The 19,471-nt window shown below is 66.6% G+C and overlaps 1 protein-coding gene across 15 annotated transcripts in view; it reads right to left on the reverse strand.

Annotated features, from left to right (window-relative positions):
* Nucleotides 1-17,635, reverse strand: part of SNED1 (sushi, nidogen and EGF like domains 1) — a 64,756-nt gene extending 47,121 nt beyond the window's left edge. For all 15 annotated transcript variants that reach the window (XR_016231310.1, XR_016231315.1, XR_016231314.1 and 12 more), the window contains exons 1-2: nt 17,336-17,635; nt 2,676-2,963 (exon numbers count right to left, since the gene is read on the reverse strand). Coding sequence is in view for 9 of the 15 variants with exons in the window: in XM_051839354.3 (XP_051695314.1) it covers nt 2,676-2,963; nt 17,336-17,548 (501 nt within the window). In the remaining 6 variants the exon portion in view is untranslated. The remainder of the gene's footprint in view (nt 1-2,675; nt 2,964-17,335) is intronic.
* Between the last annotated feature and the right edge of the window lie 1,836 nt (nt 17,636-19,471).

Genomic DNA, 19,471 nt, shown 5'->3' on the forward strand with positions numbered 1-19,471 from the left:
AGTGGTGAAGTGAGCCCCGGGCACTGAGCCAGCGTGTGGCTGCTGAGGAAGCTGGGGCCTGTGGTGCATTGTGGGAAGCAGGCGGGGACCCGCCTGGCCTGGGGCCCTGGGAGCTGCTGAGGGCCAGAGGCTGAGGCACAGTGGCTGGGCTTGGATCTCAGCTGCCCACCCGCTGCTGGATGCGCCGTGCTCGCCCTGGACTGGGCGGCTCCGTCTCTCCCATGCACACCCTGGGCCACGTGGTTCAGTCACCCCATGCACACCCTGGGCTGGCGGCTCCATCAACCCCATGTGCACCCTGGGCCATGCGGCTCCATCTCTCCCATGCATACCCTGGGCCACGCGGTTCCATCTCTCCCATGCACACCCTGGGCCACGTGGCTCTGTCACCCCCATGCACACCCTGAGCTGGCGGCTCCATCAACCCCATGCGCACCCTGGGCCATGCGGCTCCATCTCTCCCATGCATACCCTGGGCCACGCGGTTCCATCTCTCCCATGCACACCCTGGGCCACATGGCTCTGTCACCCCCATGCACACCCTGAGCTGGCGGCTCCATCAACCCCATGCGCACCCTGGGCTGGCAGCTCCGTCACCCCCCTGTGCTTGCTCTGGGCTGGCAGCTCCATCTCTCCCATGTACACCCTGGGCCACGTGGCTCTGTCACCCCATGCACACCCTGGGCTGGTGGCTCTGTCAACCCCCTGTGCTCACCCTGGGCTGGTGGCTCCATCACCCCCATGCTTGCCCTGGGCCACGTGGCTCTGTCACCCTCACGTGCACTCTGGGCTGGTGGCTCCATCACCCTCATGCACACTCTGGGCTGCTGGCTCCGTCACCCCCACACACACTCTGGACTGCTGGCTCCATCACCCCCATGCTCACTCTGGGCTGGCAGCTCTGTCACCCCCATGTGCACCCTGGGCTGGTGGCTCCATCACCCCCATGCTCACCCTGGTCTAGCGGCTCCATCACCCCTACACACACTCTGGGTTGCTGGCTCTGTCACCCCCACACACACTCTGGGCTGCTGGCTCCATCACCCCCATGTGCACCCTGGGCTGGTGGCTCTGTCACCCCCATGCACACCCTGAGCTAGTGGGTCCATCACCCCCATGCACACCCTGGGCTAGTGGGTCCATCACCCCCATGCTTGCCCTGGGTTGGTGGCTCCATCACCCCCATGCTCACCCTGGGCTAGCAGCTCCATCACCCCCATGCACACTCTGGGCTGCTGGCTCCATCACCCCCATGCTCACCCTGGGCTGGTGGCTCTGTCACCCCCATGTGCACCCTGGGCTGGTGGCTCTGTCACCCCCATGCTTGCCCTGGGTTGGTGGCTCCATCACCCCCATGCACACCCTGGGCTGCTGGCTCCATCACCCCCATGCTTGCCCTGGGTTGGTGGCTCTGTCACCCCCATGCTTGCCCTGGGTTGGTGGCTCCATCACCCCCATGCACACCCTGGGCTGCTGGCTCCATCACCCCCATGCTTGCCCTGGGTTGGTGGCTCTGTCACCCCCATGCTTGCCCTGGGTTGGTGGCTCCATCACCCCCATGCACACTCTGGGCTGCTGGCTCCATCACCCCCAGGCTTGCCCTGGGCTGCTGGCTCCATCACCCCCATGTGCACCCTGGGCCACTCCTGAGCCTTGTCCACTGCTCTCTCCCCAGACCTGAAACAGTGCTGCTACCCAGAAGGTGCCCTAGAAAATGTTTATTTTAGGATGTTTTTTATATATTTTTCATTTTCTCTGAAAGGCAGAGAGAGAGAGAGAGAGAGAGAGAGAGAGAGAGATCTTCTGTCTGCTGGTCTGCTCCCCTGATGCCTGCAACAGCCAGGGCTGGGCCAGGCGGCTCAGGAGCTTGGACCCCACGCGGGTCTCCCACACAGTGGCAGGGTGCAGGCACCGGAGCCATCGCCTGCTGCCTCGCAGGTGCACCGGCAGGAAGCTGGTGTTGAGGTGGAGCTGGGACTCACGCCCAGGCACGCTGGTGTGGGTTGTAGCGGTCCCCTTTTTTTTTTTCTTTAAAGATTTTATTTATTTATTTGGGAGATGGAGTTACAGACAGTGAGAGAGAGAGAGAGAGAGAGAGAGAGGTCTCCCCTCTGCTGGTTCACCCCCCAAATGGCCACAATGGCTGGAACTGCACCGATCTGAAGCCAGGAGCCAGGAGCTTCTTCCAGGTCTCCCATGTGGGCACAAGGGCCCAAGGACTTGGGCCATCTTCTACTGCTTTCCCAGGCCACAGCAGAGAGCTGGACCGGGAGAGGAGCAGCCAGGACTAGAACCGGTGCCCATATGGGATGCTGGCGCCGCAGGCAGAGGATTAACCCACTGTGCCATGGCGCCGGTGCCGCAGGGGTCCCTTCTTGACTGCTGTGCCCACGCCTGCCCCAGGATGTTTGCCAAGTGCATGAGTGTTCAGTTCTGTAGGTGCCGTGGCCACCCTGTGCCTGGCGTGGGTCTGCACAGTGCCCAGCTACCGGAGAGGAGCTGCCGGCTTAACTCCCTGAGCGCTGAGCCGCTGCAGGTGCCGCCTGGCTGGGAGCTGCTGTTTCAGGCCCCTCGGCCCTGGCTAAGTGACTTCTGTTTCCCCTTCCAGAGTGGACCGGGGGCCACGCCCAGCAGGTGAGGGCCCTGGGGTGCCCCCCGGGAAGAGCTGCACTCACGGGAGAGGAGGCGCTTCCTCCAAAGAAGGTCACGCGGTACCAGGTGGCCACGAAGACCCAGGTGGCCGAGAACTCCGGGAGCTCGGGGAAGTAGCGCCGGACGTCCTCCGTGGCCCTGTGCAGTGTGGCCGGGTCCGTGGCCTCCCTGTAGTATACGTCGCCCCCTCGCCGGTTGTCCACGTCTGCCCAGAAGGCGGCCACCACGCAGCGGTCCTTGGCGATGGGGAAGGCCACGGGGGTGAACTGAGAGACCTCCTTCAGGAAGGAGATGATCCCGTTATTGTTAACCTGCTGGGCAGAAAGGCGGGTTGAGGGGCGGGCGGGGGGACCCAGGAGGCTTCTGGGAGGAGGCGGCTGACAGCATCACCAGCCAGACCCACCCAGCGCGACCCTCCCACCCCGGCCAGGGGCACAGCACCTGCGAGGCAGCCACCCTCCAACGCCAGGGTGGAGTCCAGGTGCTGTGGGGGCGAGGGAGCCACGGAGACAGAGCTCCGAAGACGAGGACCCAGACAGCCACCACGGCCACAGCGGACAGCGCCCGACATGGCACCCCCGGCCCCAGCAGTGGTTCCCAGGCCCCAGGGGGCACTGGGGGGCGGCGGTGGGAGCAGTCACTGTACCAGGGCTTCACATCTGGAGAACCCCCCACCGCCGCCGCCTTTAGGGGAGCAGGTGCCGTGTGACAGCCCAGCGACACGTTGGGAATGCACACCTCTGTCCTCTCTGCCCAAAGGCCCAGGCCAGAGCCGAGAGCTGGGCCTCAGGCGGGTCTCCAGGCGGGTGGCAGGAACCAGAAGCTGGAGTCAGGAGGGGCCGGAGGTGACCCGGGACGCGGCCTCCCAGCCGAGGCTCAGCGCTGAGCCCGACGCCTGCCCGCACCTCTCTGCTCTTAAAGGCACAGCCGGAAGTGGACAGGGAGCGCCTGTGAGCAGGCCCAGCACTCAGCACTCTCCCCACTTAGAAGCCGCAGCCACAGAGCAGACCTGCGGTGTTCGTAACCTCGGGAGCGCGAGAGGAAACCATCGAGGCTCAGACCAGCTCCAGTCCGGGAGCCCGACACAGCCCGAACGCCGAGCCGGGACCCCATGGCCTCGCCCTCACCCAACGACCAGAAGGAAGCTCTGGCGTCTAAAGTCCGGAGACTTCCACGAGGCCGCTGAGCCCCTCAGTGAGAGGCAGGTGGGAAACCCACACGCCACAGAGGCGGGCGTGGCCGTCCCCAGTGCCCCACACGGGGGCCGCTCCGCCCACTGCCAGCCTCCAGGTGACAAGAGCTGACCTCATGACCCCGGATGTGGAAGGACTTTCCTGGCTGTGACACCAAAGTCCCAGGTGACAGAGACGGATGAGCGGGACTTTGCCATGAGCGCCAGGCCGGGGCCGCGACCTGCCTGCCTCTGCCTCCGGCTCCGGCTTCCCCGTGGCCCCCACTGGGGTCCCTGCAGCTGGAGGGGCAGTGGAGACAGCCCCACGGGCCGGCTGGGTGTTCAGAAATGTCAGGAAGCCAGCACATCAGATCCCACGTCCTGGACGGCAGTGGTGGCCACGGCGGCCCAGGTGACCATCGCAACCAAGCTCACCACGGGCAGAGGGCACCAGCGGATGACAACCCTGAACTAGGAAAACACCGAAGAGGAAGCTGGGAGGCAGATAACCCAGCTCAGCACGGGGCCCCGGGAAGAGGCCTGTGAACACTGGAAGGAGAATAAGCCCCAGGGTCAGCCCCAGTGTCACAGTCCCAGTGTCAGCCCCAGTGTCAGGGCCCAGTGTCAGCCCCAGTGTCAGGGCCCAGTGTCACAGCCCCAGTGTCAGCCCCAGTGTCAGCCCCAGTGTCACAGCCCCAGTGTCACAGCCCCAGTGTCACAGCCCCAGTGTCAGCCCCAGGGTCAGCCCCAGTGTCAGCCCAGTGTCAGCCCCAGTGTCACAGCCCCAGTGTCAGGGCCCAGTGTCAGCCCCAGTGTCACAGCCCCAGTGTCAGCCCCAGTGTCACAGCCCCAGTGTCAGCCCCAGTGTCACAGCCCCAGTGTCACAGCCCCAGTGTCAGCCCCAGTGTCAGCCCCAGTGTCAGCCCAGTGTCAGCCCCAGTATCACAGCCCCAGTGTCACAGCCCCAGTGTCACAGCCCCAGTGTCACAGCCCCAGTGTCAGCCCCAGTGTCACAGCCCCAGTGTCAGCCCAGTGTCAGCCCCAGTGTCAGCCCCAGTGTCAGCCCCAGTGTCACAGCCCCAGTGTCACAGCCCCAGTGTCAGCCCCAGTGTCAGCAAAGTGTCAGCCCCAGTATCACAGCCCCAGTGTCACAGCCTCAGTGTCAGCCCCAGTGTCAGCCCAGTGTCAGCCCCAGTGTCACAGCCCCAGTGTCAGCCCAGTGTCAGCCCCAGTGTCACAGCCCCAGTGTCAGCCCCAGTGTCAGCCCCAGTGTCACAGCCCCAGTGTCAGCCCGTCAGCCCAGTGTCAGCCCCAGTATCACAGCCCCAGTGTCACAGCCCGTGTCAGCCCCAGTGTCAGCCCAGTGTCAGCCCCAGTGTCACAGCCCCAGTGTCACAGCCCCAGTGTCAGCCCCAGTGTCAGCCCAGTGTCAGCCCCAGTGTCAGCCCCAGTGTCAGCTCCAGTGTCACAGCCCCAGTGTCACAGCCCCAGTGTCAGCCCAGTGTCAGCCCCAGTGTCACAGCCCCAGTGTCACAGCCCCAGTGTCAGCCCCAGTGTCAGCCCCAGTGTCACAGCCCCAGTGTCAGCGCCAGTGTCAGCCCCAGTGTCAGCCCCAGTGACACAGCCCCAGTGACACAGCCCCAGTGTCAGCCCCAGTGTCAGTCCCAGTGTCAGGGCCCCCTGGCATCTGAACACAAAGACCTTGGGAACAAAGCCAGGAGACTGCGAGACTTCCGTGACTCCCGGCCAGCGCTGTGGTGTAGAGGGTGAAGCTGCCACCTGCCACGCCGGCATCCCATCTGGGCGTGGGTTCAAGTCCACTTCTGATACAGCTCCCTGCTAACGGCTCAGGCACTTGGGCCCCTGTCGCCCGTGTGGGAGGCCCTGGATGGAGCTCTTGGCTTTGAATAAAGAATCTCAGGGCGCTAGCACCTCACATCCATCAGGCTGACTACTGCTGCAAACCCCAGGGCAGCCAGTGGGGGGCGGGAGTGCTTGTGCATTGTTAGCGGGAATTAAACAGTACAGCTGGGCCGGCGCTGTGGCTGCCACCTGGCATCCCATGTGGGCGCCGGTTCGAGTCCCGGCTGCTCCACTGCTGGTCCAGCTCCCTGCGGATGGCCAGGAAAAGCAGCAGAAGACGCCCCCCCAGGGAAGGCTCCCCAGGAGAACCCTCCCTGCGCAGCACCACCGGGCTCCCCCACCCGGCAGCACCGGGCAGTGAGGCCTCAGGAGGAGGTCCCCGATTCATACTAAGCAAACCCCGTGTCCTGGAGGGCGGGGGGACGCGGGAAGAACCGGACCCCGTGCCCTCCTCGGCCGCAGCCTGGGCTCAGCTCTCTGCTCTCCGCTGAGCCGCCCGCCTGGCCTGCCAGGTGCCCAGGCCCGAGCGGCTGGACTCTCATTCCGTCCGCAGAGGCGGATGCCTGGCCCAGGAAACCTGGCTGCCTGCTGACCGCTGCTCTGTCTCACGCCCGAACTCTCTCTTGTGTGGAGGCGAGGACCTGTTCCCTCCTCTCCCTCACAAAAGGCAGAGCAGGGCAGCTGTGTGGCCAGCAGACAGCCCGGCGCTCACGGCGCGGCCGGCAGATGCACAGCCCGGTGCTCACGGCGCGGCTAGCAGACGGACAGCCCAGTGCTCACGGCATGGCTAGCAGACGGACAGCCCGGTGCTCACAGCGCAGCTAGCAGACGGACAGCCCGGTGCTCACGGCATGGCTAGCAGATGGACAGCCCGGTGCTCTTGGCACAGCCAGTGATGCACAGCCCGGTGCTCACGGCGTGGCCGGCGGACACACAGCCCGGTGCTCACAGCGTGGCCGGCGGATGCACAGCCCGGTGCTCACGGCACAGCCGGTGATGCACAGCCCGGCGCTCACAGCGACAACGGCAGCTGGGCGTCAGCTTTCCGCTGCAGCAGAACCTGAGTGGCCTGGGCACAGAGGATGCCGGGCGCGTCTGCTCCAACATGACACAGGTGCACCTGTGGACACGGCGGCCGTGTGGGCGGGGTCTCGGCCTCGCTGCCATCACACGGGCAGTCAGTGTCCCACAGACGCCTCTGTAGCCACATTCAAAGCTTCAGAAAAAAAACCAGGAAATGTTCTAGAAAAATACAACTCATCAGAAGTGGCGTGGATGTCGGCATGAGTGGCAGCCTCCCGGGAGCAGGGACAAGGCCATCACAGTGGCCAGGACGCCCAGGCGCAGGCAGTGGTATGGGGTGGGGCTCTCAGGTCCCACCCGGAGATGCTGCAGCTGCCCCCCACGGAGCTCTGGTGGCAGGACAACAGCGGCAGGCCTGGGGCCCGGCCAGAAGGCAGCGGGGCACGACCGCTGAGGCTGGGGTCCCACTGCCGGCTCTGAGCACCCTGGGTTTTCATGGAGCTGTGGCAGGGGAGGCCTGTGGGGCTGGGCTGCTTGCAACCACGAAGTCAGTGCGGGGCCCTCGCCAGGGCGGGGGCCAGGTCCCTGCTCACGCCCCCCACCCTCCAGGGCCGGGGTCCTCTCTCACGTCCCCCACCCGCCAGGGCCAGGTGCTCACTCATGCCCCCCACCCACCAGGGCCAGGTCCTTACTTACGCCCCCCCACCCACCAGGGCTGGGGCCGGATCCTCGCTCACGCCCACCACCCACCAGGGCCAGGGTCCTCGCTCATGCCTCCCACCCTCCAGGGCCGGGGTTCTCGCTCATGCCCCCCACCCACCAGGGTCAGGTCCTCACTCATGCCCCCCACCCGCCAGGGCCAGGTCCTCACTCATGCCCCCCACCCACCAGGGTCAGGTCCTCACTCATGCCCCCCACCCACCAGGGCCAGGTCCTCACTCATGCCCCCCACCCACCAGGGTCAGGTCCTCACTCATGCCCCCCACCCACCAGGGCCGGGGTCCTCACTCATGCCCCCCACCCACCAGGGTCAGGTCCTCACTCATGCCCCCCACCCGCCAGGGCCAGGTCCTCACTCATGCCCCCCACCCACCAGGGTCAGGTCCTCACTCATGCCCCCCACCCACCAGGGCCGGGGTCCTCGCTCATGCCCCCCACCCACCAGGGCCGGGGTTCTCGCTCATGTCCCCCACCCACCAGGGCCAGGTTCTCGCTCATGCCCCCCACCCACCAGGGCCGGGGTCCTCGCTCATGCCCCCCACCCTCCAGGGCCGGGGTTCTCGCTCATGCCCCCCACCCACCAGGGTCAGGTCCTCACTCATGCCCCCCACCCACCAGGGTCAGGTCCTCACTCATGCCCCCCACCCACCAGGGCCAGGTCCTCACTCATGCCCCCCACCCACCAGGGTCAGGTCCTCACTCATGCCCCCCACCCACCAGGGCCGGGGTCCTCGCTCATGCCCCCCACCCACCAGGGTCAGGTCCTCACTCATGCCCCCCACACCCCAGGGCCGGGGTCCTTGCTCATGCCCCCCACCCACCAGGGCCGGGGTCCTCACTCATGCCCCCCACCCACCAGGGCCAGGGTCCTCGCTGGCCGCCTGCAGCTGCTTTGAGAAGATGCTGGAGGACGTGGGGGCTCAGCCCTCCCTGCTCTGTTGGTTCCGCCCCCCAGCAGCCAGGCCGCCTGGCCCGCAGCGGGGGGGGGGGGGCTGCCGAGGTGCGCGTGGCACAGGGGGCGTCTGAGCGGCACGGGAAGCAGCAAAGCTCTTTCCTCGCTGAGGCTGTGCTTTGCATGAAGAAGATCCCGAGGAGTCCGCTACTCAGAGACCAGACCCAGCCGGTCGCGCCGCACTCGCGGTCAGCAGTGGGCGATGCAGACGCGGAGCTGGGAAGACAGCGCCCCAGCACCGCGGCAGTGACACCGGGGCAGATCCGTCCTGAACGCTTACGCTAAAAGCCACATGCGCTGCTGAGAGAAATTCAGGACCTAGGAAGCCCAGGGTCTCTGACGGCAGCAGCGGAGCCGGGCAGCAGGAGGGCTCCGCGTGCCTGACCTCGGCTCTGACTCTGACGCAGACGGGGGCGGGAGCCCAGTCCAGCACACAGAGGGCGCTGGGCCCCACTTCAGGCCCCGTGCGGAAGGAGCGCAGCAGGACTACAGCCCCAGCGCGGGAGCCGGGCCTGCGGAGCCTGCAGGAAGAGATGGGGGCTGTGGTCTGCGCTCAGCCGGCGCTCCTGGGCCCGACACCGACAGTACAAGACAACAAAAGAAGAACACACGGACTGGATAGTACCAGAATGAAAACGCAGTATTTTAAAAATATTTTATTTTATTTGAAAGGCAGAGCTGGAGAGAGAGATCTTCCCTCCGCTGGTTCACGGCCGGGGCGGGGCCAGGCTGAAGCCAGGAGCCCAGAACTCCGTCCAGGTCTCCCACGCGGGTGCACGGCCCTGTGCTCCCGGGCCACAGCAGGGAGCTGGCTCGGAAGTGGAGCGGCCAGGACTTGGCCTGGTGTCACACAGGACGCTGTACCACAGCCCCGGCCCTGACACATTTGTCCTAAAAAGGCCTCTCTGGGCACAAGGAGAGGGAGTCGGTCTTGGGTGCCGTGGTTAAGATCTCAGCGGGGTTCCAATCCAGGCTCCAGTCCTGACTCCCACTTCCTGCTGATGCTGACCCTGGCAGGAAGCTGGGATGGCTCGGGGCGGGGGGCTCCCCACCACCCCTGTGGGAGACCTGGATGGAGCCCTTGGTTCTCAGCTGTGGCCTGGCCCAGCCCTGGCAGCTGCAGGCATTGGTGGGGTGAACCAGTGGATGAGAGCACTTGATAGACTTAAAATGGAAATGTGAGCCCCAGGATGGGAGAGAGAACGCAGACCACAGTGTGACAAGGGGCGCAGCCCGGAAAACGAAGACGACTCGAGCTCAGCGGGCCAGGGCACCGGCTCAATGGAAACGAGCAGCACTCTTGCACGGCCATTTCTGCAAAGGAGAGCTGCAAGTGGTCGATGCTCCGTGCCGAGACGCGCACATCACTGCCGGCAGGGCAGCGGGACCCCAGCTCTCCCAGCAGGTGGTGCTGGGGAGCAGCCGGGGGATGTGCGGCGGTGCCACCGTGTTGGACAGCATCTGGGAGGCCCTCAGTGGTCAGACACGAGTCCCCTGGGTCCCAGCACCCCACTCCCCGCTAGGCATCATGCACACCCAAGAGACAGAACCACAGCACCCCCTGGCTGTCTGGCTACCACCAAGTGCAAACCGAGGCAGCCCACGGAGAGGTGCAGGCGGTGTGCACGCAGCCAAGACACCCCCTGGCCCCCCCGGCCGGCAGCACAGGCAGTGAGGCAGTGAGAGTGGGCGGAGTCTCCTCTGGTGCCAAGGAGAAATGGAGCACTGGCTCCCGCGGCCGCATGAGTCGCGAGGAGCCAGCCAGAAGGGACGGCATGAGCCCATGCGTGGGAAATGTCCAGCACAGGACTTTGCCCAGGACTGCCCTGCTGGCATGGACGGGGCAGGGCCAAGGGTCCTGGCTCAGGGCTCCGGGCGTGGGACAAGAAAAGTGCCCTGGCTCTGGTGGGCGTGCCGCTGTCCCTGCACGCATGTCCCCTGTGAGAGTGGACCATGTGGAATGTGAATGCACTCCGCGAGGAGCGGGCGGGCACCAGGGGGCGGCCGCGGTGCCTGGCAGGGGCCACCTCCCGGCTGGGCTGCCGGGCCACACTGTCCCGTCCTGGGGCTCCTGGTCTGGGTCCCGCCTCTGCATCCCACACAGCTGCCCGGCCATGTGCACCTGGGGAGGCAGCAGGTGCTGGCTCAGCACGTGAGTCCCTGCCGCTCACACAGGAGACCCAGGCTGAGTTCTTGGCTCCTGGCTTTGGCCTGGCTCAGCCCCAGCGGTTACAGGGGCTTGCAAAAGGGTGCCGGTATCGCACCTCGGAGTGCTGGGCTCGAGCCCTGACCCACCTCCCTGTGATGCAGACCTGGCAGGCGGCAGTGACGGTCCCATAATTGGCACTCAAGAGACCTGAACTCAGCTCCCAGCCCCCAGTTCCAGCCTGGCTCAGCCCGTGGGTGGGCATTTGGGTGAGTGATCCAGCTCTGGCTCTGTGTCTCTCAAATAAAAAGGGAGAGCGAGAGCGAGAAGGAGAGCGAGAGGGAGAGCGAGCCAGCCCCCCCCTTCCCTGGAGCCCAGCCCGGCCCCCGGTGCTCTCGAGCACTTGCCGGGGAGGAAGGAGGACTAAACACCGGTCCCGGGGGGCCTGGACGCCTTGCCGTGTGGTCCCTGCCCTGGGTGTCAGGGGACAACGGGAAGAAGCGTCGCGAGCGGAGAACTGAGGGCCCACAGATGCCCCCTGGTGGCCTCCTGTCCCTCTGCAGACTGAGGGCCAAGAGAGGGGACGCCCTCCGGTCCAGCAGCGCCCCCTGCCTGTGGTAAGACGCAGCTACACACCCTGAGGCCTGGGCACTGGCACAGAGGCTGGTGTGACCCTGGGGTAGACAGACACAGGGGGATGGACACACACACACATGCACACACACGCACACCCCTGGTGGGGGAGGGCGGGAGGGAGGGAGAGGAACAGAGAGAGCAAGAGAGCGAGCGCGCCCATCTTCCAGCTGTTGGTTCATTCCCCAGATGCCCGCAGCAGCTGGGCTGGAGCTGGGAGCCTCAAACCCCATCCGCAGCTTCCACTGAAGCCGCAGGACCCCAGCTACCTGCGCCAGCCCCAGAAAGGGACACGGGGCCGGCGCTGTGGCGCAGCAGGTAAAGCCGCTCACCGCCTGCAGTGCCGGCATCCCATGTGGGTGCCAGTTCAAGACCCAGCTGCTCCATTTCCAACCCAGCTCTCTGCTGTGGCCTGGGAAAGCAGTGGAAGATGCCCAAGTCCTGGGCCCCTGCACCCCTGTGGGAGACCTGGAGGAAGCTCCTGGCTCCTGGCTTTGGATCGGCGCAGCTCCAGCCATTGTGGCCATCTGGGGAGTGAACCAGCGGATGGAAGACCTCTCTCTCTCTCTCTCTCTATCTCTCTCTCTCTCTGCCTCTTCTCTCTCTGTGTAACTCTGCCTTTCAAATAAATAAATAAATCTTAAAAAAAAAAAAGAAAGGGAAACTGGAACTTGGCCAGGAGCCTGCGGCAGGATTCACAACCCCCAGTGCACATGAGGGGCGAGAGGCTGAGCCAGACCCGGCACTCCCACACTGCCCTCGGCCAGACAAGGGCATCCTGCCACCCACTTGGCAGACGCGGTCCCAGGGATGGCCACGGGAGGACACCCCCACCCCTGCTCTGGGACGCGCAGGTGTGGGAAACAGGAGGAGCGAGGGCGGGTGTGGGGGCGGGGCATTGGCCGCTCGGGTGGGAGGGGTGTGTTCCGCACCGTGACCGCTGGAGCGACCGCAGCAACCGGGGCCAGGTCATCAGGGCACACACTGTGAAGACGGACACCCCCTGCCCGTCAGTCTCGCCTCAGAGAGCAGCCCGGTGTCCCCCGCCAGCAGATTAGCACCTGCTACAGCAGCCGCGTGGAGCCAGCAGCTCCGCACAGGGCAGGTGGGGCTGCCCAGGCGCTGGACGGAGCCACGGGACCCCACACGGCCAGGGTCAGACCCTCAGGGAGGGGAGGGGCTCCCGCGTGGTCCTTCCCTGCGGTCTTGCTGTCCAGTGCCCCCCTGCTTGTGCCCCAGCTGCCTGTGGGGCCTGCGGCCTGGAGCTCAGGGCTTGCGGGCGTGGTTCTGGCATCGTGCTGCACCCACGGTCCAGGTGGGTGGCCACGTGCCAGGGTGGCGGGCCGTCCCTGAGCCCTCAGGGCGCCCTCACCGTGGTGGGCGTGTCCTGGCCCCCGCTGAGCCATGGGCAGCACAGAGGCTCTGGGGGAGGGGCTCTGGGCAGCACAGGGCGGCCTGCAGCCCCCAGCTCTGCACAAAGCCATCAAAAAGGCGTCGCCCGGCCCCCTGCTCTGCCTGGTGGTGCCGCCTGCCGGGGCTCGCTGTGAGTGCCAGCAGCCCCTCGGATACCCTGGTGGCTTCCCATGTGCCTGGGGCTTCTCCCACAACTACCAAGCAGCCCAGGCAGGGCAGAGGGGCTGGGAGTGGGGCTCACTCACACCCAGGCTGCAAGCAGGGGGGTGGCCCCTGTGAGCACCTGAGGGTGGGGTCCACGCAATGGCCATGGAAGGACAGCAGTCCCACTGCCCCTTAAGGGCTGAGGCCACCAGGGTCAGCCAGGGGACTTCCTGGAGGAGGAGACCCCGTCCTGCTTCCCCCCAGCTGCGTCCTGTCCTGTGGCCCAGGCCTCTCTGAGGCTGTGCTGTGGACCCTGCAGACTAGGGGTACTGCTCAGGGCTCTGGACCCCTGCACGCAAGGGTGGTTCTGGCCTCCCCCTCCCCAGCAGCGGCTGCCGCCCTGGGGGTCCGAGCACCTGCTCCCCCACCCCAGGCCTGTCACTCCAGCTGCCGCGGCCTCTCCCTCTCTTCTTTGTGCAACGCCTCCTGCCTCAGCTGCACACCAGGTGAGGGCCCGTCCAGTCCTGCCCGACCCCCATGCCCTTGGGCGCGCTGGCCTGCCGTGCCATGCTCCAACCCTGCTCCGTGTCCATCCGTGGCCTGGGCAGCCACCTCCCCCCTCTCCTGATGCCCGTCACCCCCAGCCTGCTCGGCGCCTCCTGGTGCCTCCTGCACCGGGTACTGGGGTGCAGCACTGGTCAATTTTTTCCTCAAAATTCACCAAACTCGGTATCCACTAGTGATGAGTCTGAATGACTCCCCAGCAGGACAAACATTAGACAAGCGCACGGCAACGCAGCCAGCTAGCATCACACAGGAAGCGGCAGGAGCACCCTGCCGAGCGGGGGCAATGGGCGGCATCTCGAACGGGGGGACACTCCCACGGAATTCCAACTCAGACACAGAAAGCCCACGCTCAACCGCCACGCCACTTGGCAGAACCTGCCACGGGACCACGGCGGCCACGACAGGGAGGACCGCACGGCACTGCAGGTGCACGGTGCTCCTGCCAGGGCGTCGCATCCCTTCAGTGTCAATCGGCCATTTACAGCACACGTCCTAACACGCATCAAGTCACATGCATGGCGAGGGCAGCACGGCGGCCGGGAGGGGAACACGCGTGAGCACTGTGCACGGCTCTGACACGGCACTTGGCCTTTGGAGATGAAATTTCAGTTAAAATTGCAAATCTCAGTTGAAGACGATGCTAGGTTTAAAATGCGCTCACACCTAGAGCAATCAATAAAAAAGGGATCAGGTGCTCAGACAACGGTGAGACTGGGTTTCTAAGAGCCCGACACGGGCCAGCGTGTGGTGCAGTGGGTTAAGCTGCCGCTGGCCGGCTGCAAAGCCGCATCCCAGGTCGGAGTCCCGGCTTCAGATCCAGCTCCCTGCTAATGTGCCTGGGAAACCAGCAGCTCATGGCTCAAGTCCCTGGGTCCCCGTCACCCTAGTGGGAGACCCGGATGGCGTTGCCAGCCCCCGGCTTCAGCCTGGTCCAGCCTCGGCCACTGTGGTGACTTGGGAGTGAAGCAGTGGAGGCAGTGGGCGCCCACTCAGCCTCCCCACTCCTCACAGGGCCGCCCGGCTCTGCCGCAGCCCCTCAGCCAAGGGCTCCTCAGAAACCAGGGCCTCGGAGAACACAGGCTGTCTGAGTTCTGTCCTCCTGTGTGGCTTCCGCCCCGCGTGCCCCCCGTCCACACACAGAGGGGACGTCTGGATGCCAGCATCCCACTCCCGACCACGAGCCTCCTGAAGCCAGCCCAGCAACAGGGCTGCAGCTGCGTGGACAGACCCCACAGTCCTGCAGCGGTGGCCATGCCCCAGCTCGGACCAGTCCTGGGAAAGGCCACGAGAAGCACGGTGCAGAGCGCCCAGTGGCCAGCAGGCGGATGTGGCTCAGCGGCTGAGACCACCTCCGAGCCTGGTGCCCGGGGGACAGACATGGCCACTCGTGGGGCCCACACCCCAAACAGGAAAACATGTGAGGTTGGAATGGACACGGGCGGTGGCCAGCACTGGGGTCAGGGCACAAGGGGCGTTGGGGAGGCCCCGAGGAGGGGGAGGTGGCACAGGCGGTCACTGTGGGGGCAGACAGCACCCACTGCCCTTTGAGCCCTTGTTGCCCTGTACTCAGAGATGGGCGGGAGGAAGGGAAGGCAGGGGGCAGGGAGCAGGCCCAGCAGGCATCCGGGCAAGTGGAGCTGCAGGTCTGGACCAGGAGGTGGCCGAGCAGGCGGGGGCAGCAGGATGTGGGGTCCGAGGGCCCCTGAACCTGCCTGCGAAGCTCAGCTCCTCACCAGCACCCGGCCGGCCCTGTCCTCCCAGGGCTACCCGGCGACCCAGGCTGATCGTGGCCATCGTAGGCCAGCACCCACAGCCCAGGTGGCTCCGGCTTCCTCCTGGACCCCGCCTGGCCCTACTTGCTGGGGGCTGCTTCCTCCTGCTCTGCCTCCTCCCCTGGTACCAGCAGGGAGGGGCTGCAGGGGGCAGGGGCCCCGCCTCGCCAAGCCCCAGCAGGATGAGCAGCCTGGAGCTGGTCCCCGGGCCGAGGGTTCCCACACCTGCTCAGTGGTCTGTGGGCCTGGGGAAAGGCTGAGTGGGCAGGGAGCCTTCTTGTGGGTCTGCTGCGGGTCACCTGTGCCCAGGCCTGGCTTCACTGGGACGTCCTAGGTGCCAGGGAGCACTTTCCGGACGGGTTGGAGCTGGGGCTGGACGCGTGTCATGGACATGATCCATCAGACGGGGGCGCTGCACTGCACAGACTGGCAAACCGAGGCTCAGGAGGTCACGGCTGGACGAGGGTCACTGGGCCCGTCCTGAGCTGGCCAGTGCTATGGGAGGGGCTGGGCTGCGGCTCGGGGTGGGGATGGCAGTGCAGGGGCAGCCTGGGTGTGCAGCCATGCCTCGCTGCAGGCACGAGCTGGGTGCGGCCAGCCAGAGGTCAAGGCCAAGGCCACTCCTGCCTGTGGGCTCTGGGAACACTGTCCACCTCACTGCAGGCCCTTCCCGCTCCCACCCCGGGGTCTGCATTCCTTGGACTGGGCCCAGGGTTTTCCAAGACGCACAGCGGCTGCACAGCCAGAGGGACCCAGGTGGGTGGGAGGAACCTCAGTGGGGGCCTAGGCCCCGCCCACCACTCTTGAAGCTCAGCCCCGCCCACACCCCAGCCACCCCTACCCTGACCATGGCTGGGGCAGCAGGGCTGGGATGCAGTCGCTCCCAGAGGCCACAGCGTGGTCTTGTGCATGGCCCGGGCAGGGGCCTGGCACACTCCCAGGGGGGACGGCTGCACCCCACAGGTCCGCAGGCCACGTCCAGCTCTCTCTGCCCATGGCCTGGCAGGTGCCACACACACGGCAGTGACCGTGGCGCTGAAGTCCAGCCATACCACGTTCTCGCTGTGGGCTGTGGGAAGCCTGCCTCGCCAGGGCCAGGCTGGGCAGCGCCCTGCGCCTGCTGACTTGCTCCTGCCACAAGGCTGCTCAGCCCAGCACCCGGCTGCCTGACACAGGCTCCAGGGCTCTGAGGGGACCGCCGCTGTGCCCTGCCGGCTGTGGACCAGGTGGAGCCAGGGGCATCCAAGACGGGTCCTCTCCTCCCCGGGCAGTGTGGACGCCCCCCACGCGTCTGGCTGCAGCTCCCCACACTGCTCCCTCACGAGCCCAGCGTCCACACGGCAGGCGCCCGTCCTTCTTCTGGAAACCCTCACGGCGCCCCTGATGTCCTTTCCGCCCAGGGCTGTCCCTTGGGGGAGGCTGGGTTTTCACCCGTGACATCAGTGCGAGGAACATTGTGACCAGGACGGCATCTCCCACTCCTGGGCCCCAGTGCTGTCCACCCAGCTCCACGGGACTTCACGGGGCGGCACCCACAGACCACTGTCGCATCCCCCAAAGCTGCCACTGAGGAGGCCTGGCCACAGAGCCTCATGGTGGTGGCAGCAGCCCCCGGGGGCGCTGGGTCAGGATGACCACAGGCAGGGAGGGCGTGGGGACGTCGGCATGGACGGCGGCGTGGACGGCAGAGCGGACGGCGGAGCAGAGGGCAGGGCTGGGGCGGCACTGAGATGAAGGTGGGTGTCGGGCACGACTGCACGCCAGGCTGGGCTGGTGTTTTCTAGGTGGGATTTGGGGGCATTCAGAGGTCCCCACTGCACAGATGCCCACAGCCCTCGGAGCCCTGGAGAGGGACGTGGCACCGGGCCAGGAGCTGTCCCTGCACTGGGTCCCCAGGTAGCCCCAGACTCAGGAGGGGAGGGAGAAGGAGAGAAGGGGGCGTGGTGAGTCGGCGCTCCTGGCCCAGCGTGCCTGGGGAGGGGCCACTGGACCTGGGGGTCAGCGGGGAGGTTCTGAGACCTGTCCTGGCCGAGCGCCCCCGCGGTCACTGAGGCCCCGGGAACACCGGTGCCGGCTGCCCCTTCGCTGTCTGAAGAGCCCCGCGGGCCGGCGCCGCTCGCCGTGGCCAGGGTGCCCGCCCCGCCCGCCCGCCCGCGCCGCCGGACGCTGTCCTCAGTCCACCCCTGGCCGCCGCGGTGCCAAGTGGCTGGCGGCCGCGGCCGGAGCCGGGCGGGCGGGCGGGCGGGCAGCACCGGGCCAGCGCCCTCCCCGCTACTCACGTAGAGTCCCGAGTGCTGCGCCCCGAAGAACGGGAAGGGCGCGGAGAGCGGCTGCAGCCCCGAGCCGCCGTCGTCCCGCCGAGGGGTGGCGGCGTCGCCGCGCTCCGCGCCGAACGGGTAGAAGTCGGCGAGCGCCACGGCGCCCCGCGCCCCGCGCGCCCCGAGGCCCAGGGCTGCGGCCAGCAGCAGCGCCCAGGCGGCGCCGCGCCGCATCGCCGGGTCTGCGGCGGGGCCGCGGGCGGGGGCCAGGCCGGCCGCCGTGCAGAAGGCGCCGTGTGGGACCGCGCTCGGGCCGGCCCGCCCTCGGGGCCGCGGCTTAAATACCCAGCCTGGGCGGTCACTCGGCGGGGCGGGCCGGGGCGGCGCCACGCAGAGTGGCGACTCTTAAAGCGCCAGCCCACGGGCTCCCCCTCCCTGGGCGCTCGTGGAGGCGCAGGTCCCCCCTCGAGACGGGCAGGGCTGCCAGTAGCCGGGGTGCCGCCCCCTCGCCCCGTTCCTCCTACCTGGGCGCAGGCCCAGGGGCTTCCTGAGAGCTGTCTTGGGTCTGGGGCTGGGGGAGCTGCACGGCCACACCGGGAGAATTCCTGGAGGTTTTCCCGTGGGTCCAGGGAGGGAACGACCACCACAGCACGAAGGCTCCTGGGTAAAGCAGACCCTCCTGGAGGGGCCTGGGCACAGGGCCAGAGGCCCCCAGGCTGGGGGGGGGGCACATTTGGAGTGGTGCCCATCCCAGCCCTTGTCCCCACCTCTCCCAAGGACACTTCTGTGTCTGGGGCCTGGACTCCTGGGGCCTCAGCCTCCACCTGCCATTGGCCCATGCTGTGCTGGGGGTGTGGCTGCAGGCGGGGTTCCATAGCCAGAGCAGGGAGCATGTCCCTGAGAAGGGGTGGGGCCCAGGTCCTGCACTGGCTCTGCCTCCTGTCAGTCCCACCTGCCCAGCACGGGGTCTAAGGAGACCCCACTTCTGGGGGACAACCCCCACACACCACCTGGGAGATGGGGGAGAGAGAGAGAGAGAAGGGGAGAGAGAGAGGAGGGGGAGAGAGAGGAGGGGGGAGAGAGAGGAGGGGGAGAGAGAGGAGGGGGAGAGAGAGGAGGGGGAGAGAGAGGAGGGGGAGAGAGAGGAGGGGGAGAGAGAGAGGAGGGGGGAGGGAGAAGGAGGGGGAGAGAGGAGGGAGGAGAGAGAGGAGGGGTAAAGAGAGGAGGGAGAGAGGGGGAGAGAGAGAGGAGGGGGAGAGAGGGGGAAGAGAGGAAGGGGAGAGTAGGGGGGAGGGGGGGAGAGAGGAAGCACCTCCCGCTTGCTCTGCACAGGGGTGAACCCAGGCTGAAGAGGTAATGGGGGTGGGGGCCAGGTCCATCCCAGAGCCAGGTCCACCCCAGGGCCAGGACCTCCCCAGGCCCGGCGTCCACCCCCAGAGCCAGCACGCTGAGCCACGGCCTTGGCCCCGTGAGGATCCTGGGCCAGGTCTGGGAGCACGGGGGTTAACTGGAGCCGGCCTTGAGTTAAACACACACACCCCCCACAGGCAAAAAGGAGAACAAATGTTTTCTTCAGGTGCTAAAAATATGATCAGGAAATACTTCCCGCGAGCTCCGCTCAAGGGCGCCTTTGTCTCGGCCCAAAAACCCGGGTTTATCAAAACCAGAGTCGGAGCTCCACGCCAGGAACCCGAGCCTCCAGCCGAGGGACTGCGGTTTAGGGCCCGCAGCCCCCGGGGCCACCCCCAGGATGCAGAGTACACCGAGGACCCAGGCAGCACAGGGTCCCGGGGCACGTGGCCCTGCCTGGCCTGGGAGCCGCAGGGTGAGGCTGGGACAGTTCAGGGCCTGGAGGGGCATTGCCCTGTGGGCTGCATGTGTGGATCGTGTGCTGTGTGCGTGTGGGGGGAGGCGTGTGCAGTCTGTGTGTGTGTAGGCCGTGTGTACAGGCCATGTGTGCAATGCCATGTGCGGTCCGTGTGTGCACGGGCCGTGTGTGCAGTCATGTGTACGGGCCATATGTAGTCTATGTGTGCATGACTTTGTGCAGTCAGTGTGTGTGTAGGCCATGTGTGCAGGCCATGTGCAGTCCATGTGTGTGCAGGCCGTATGTGTAGTCATGTGTGCAGGCCATGTGCAGTCCGTGTGTGCAGGCCG

Source organism: Oryctolagus cuniculus, chromosome 3, assembly GCF_051225735.1.
Source record: "Oryctolagus cuniculus isolate XC-2025 breed Fujian yellow rabbit chromosome 3, ASM5122573v1, whole genome shotgun sequence".
Lineage (NCBI taxonomy): Eukaryota > Metazoa > Chordata > Mammalia > Lagomorpha > Leporidae > Oryctolagus > Oryctolagus cuniculus.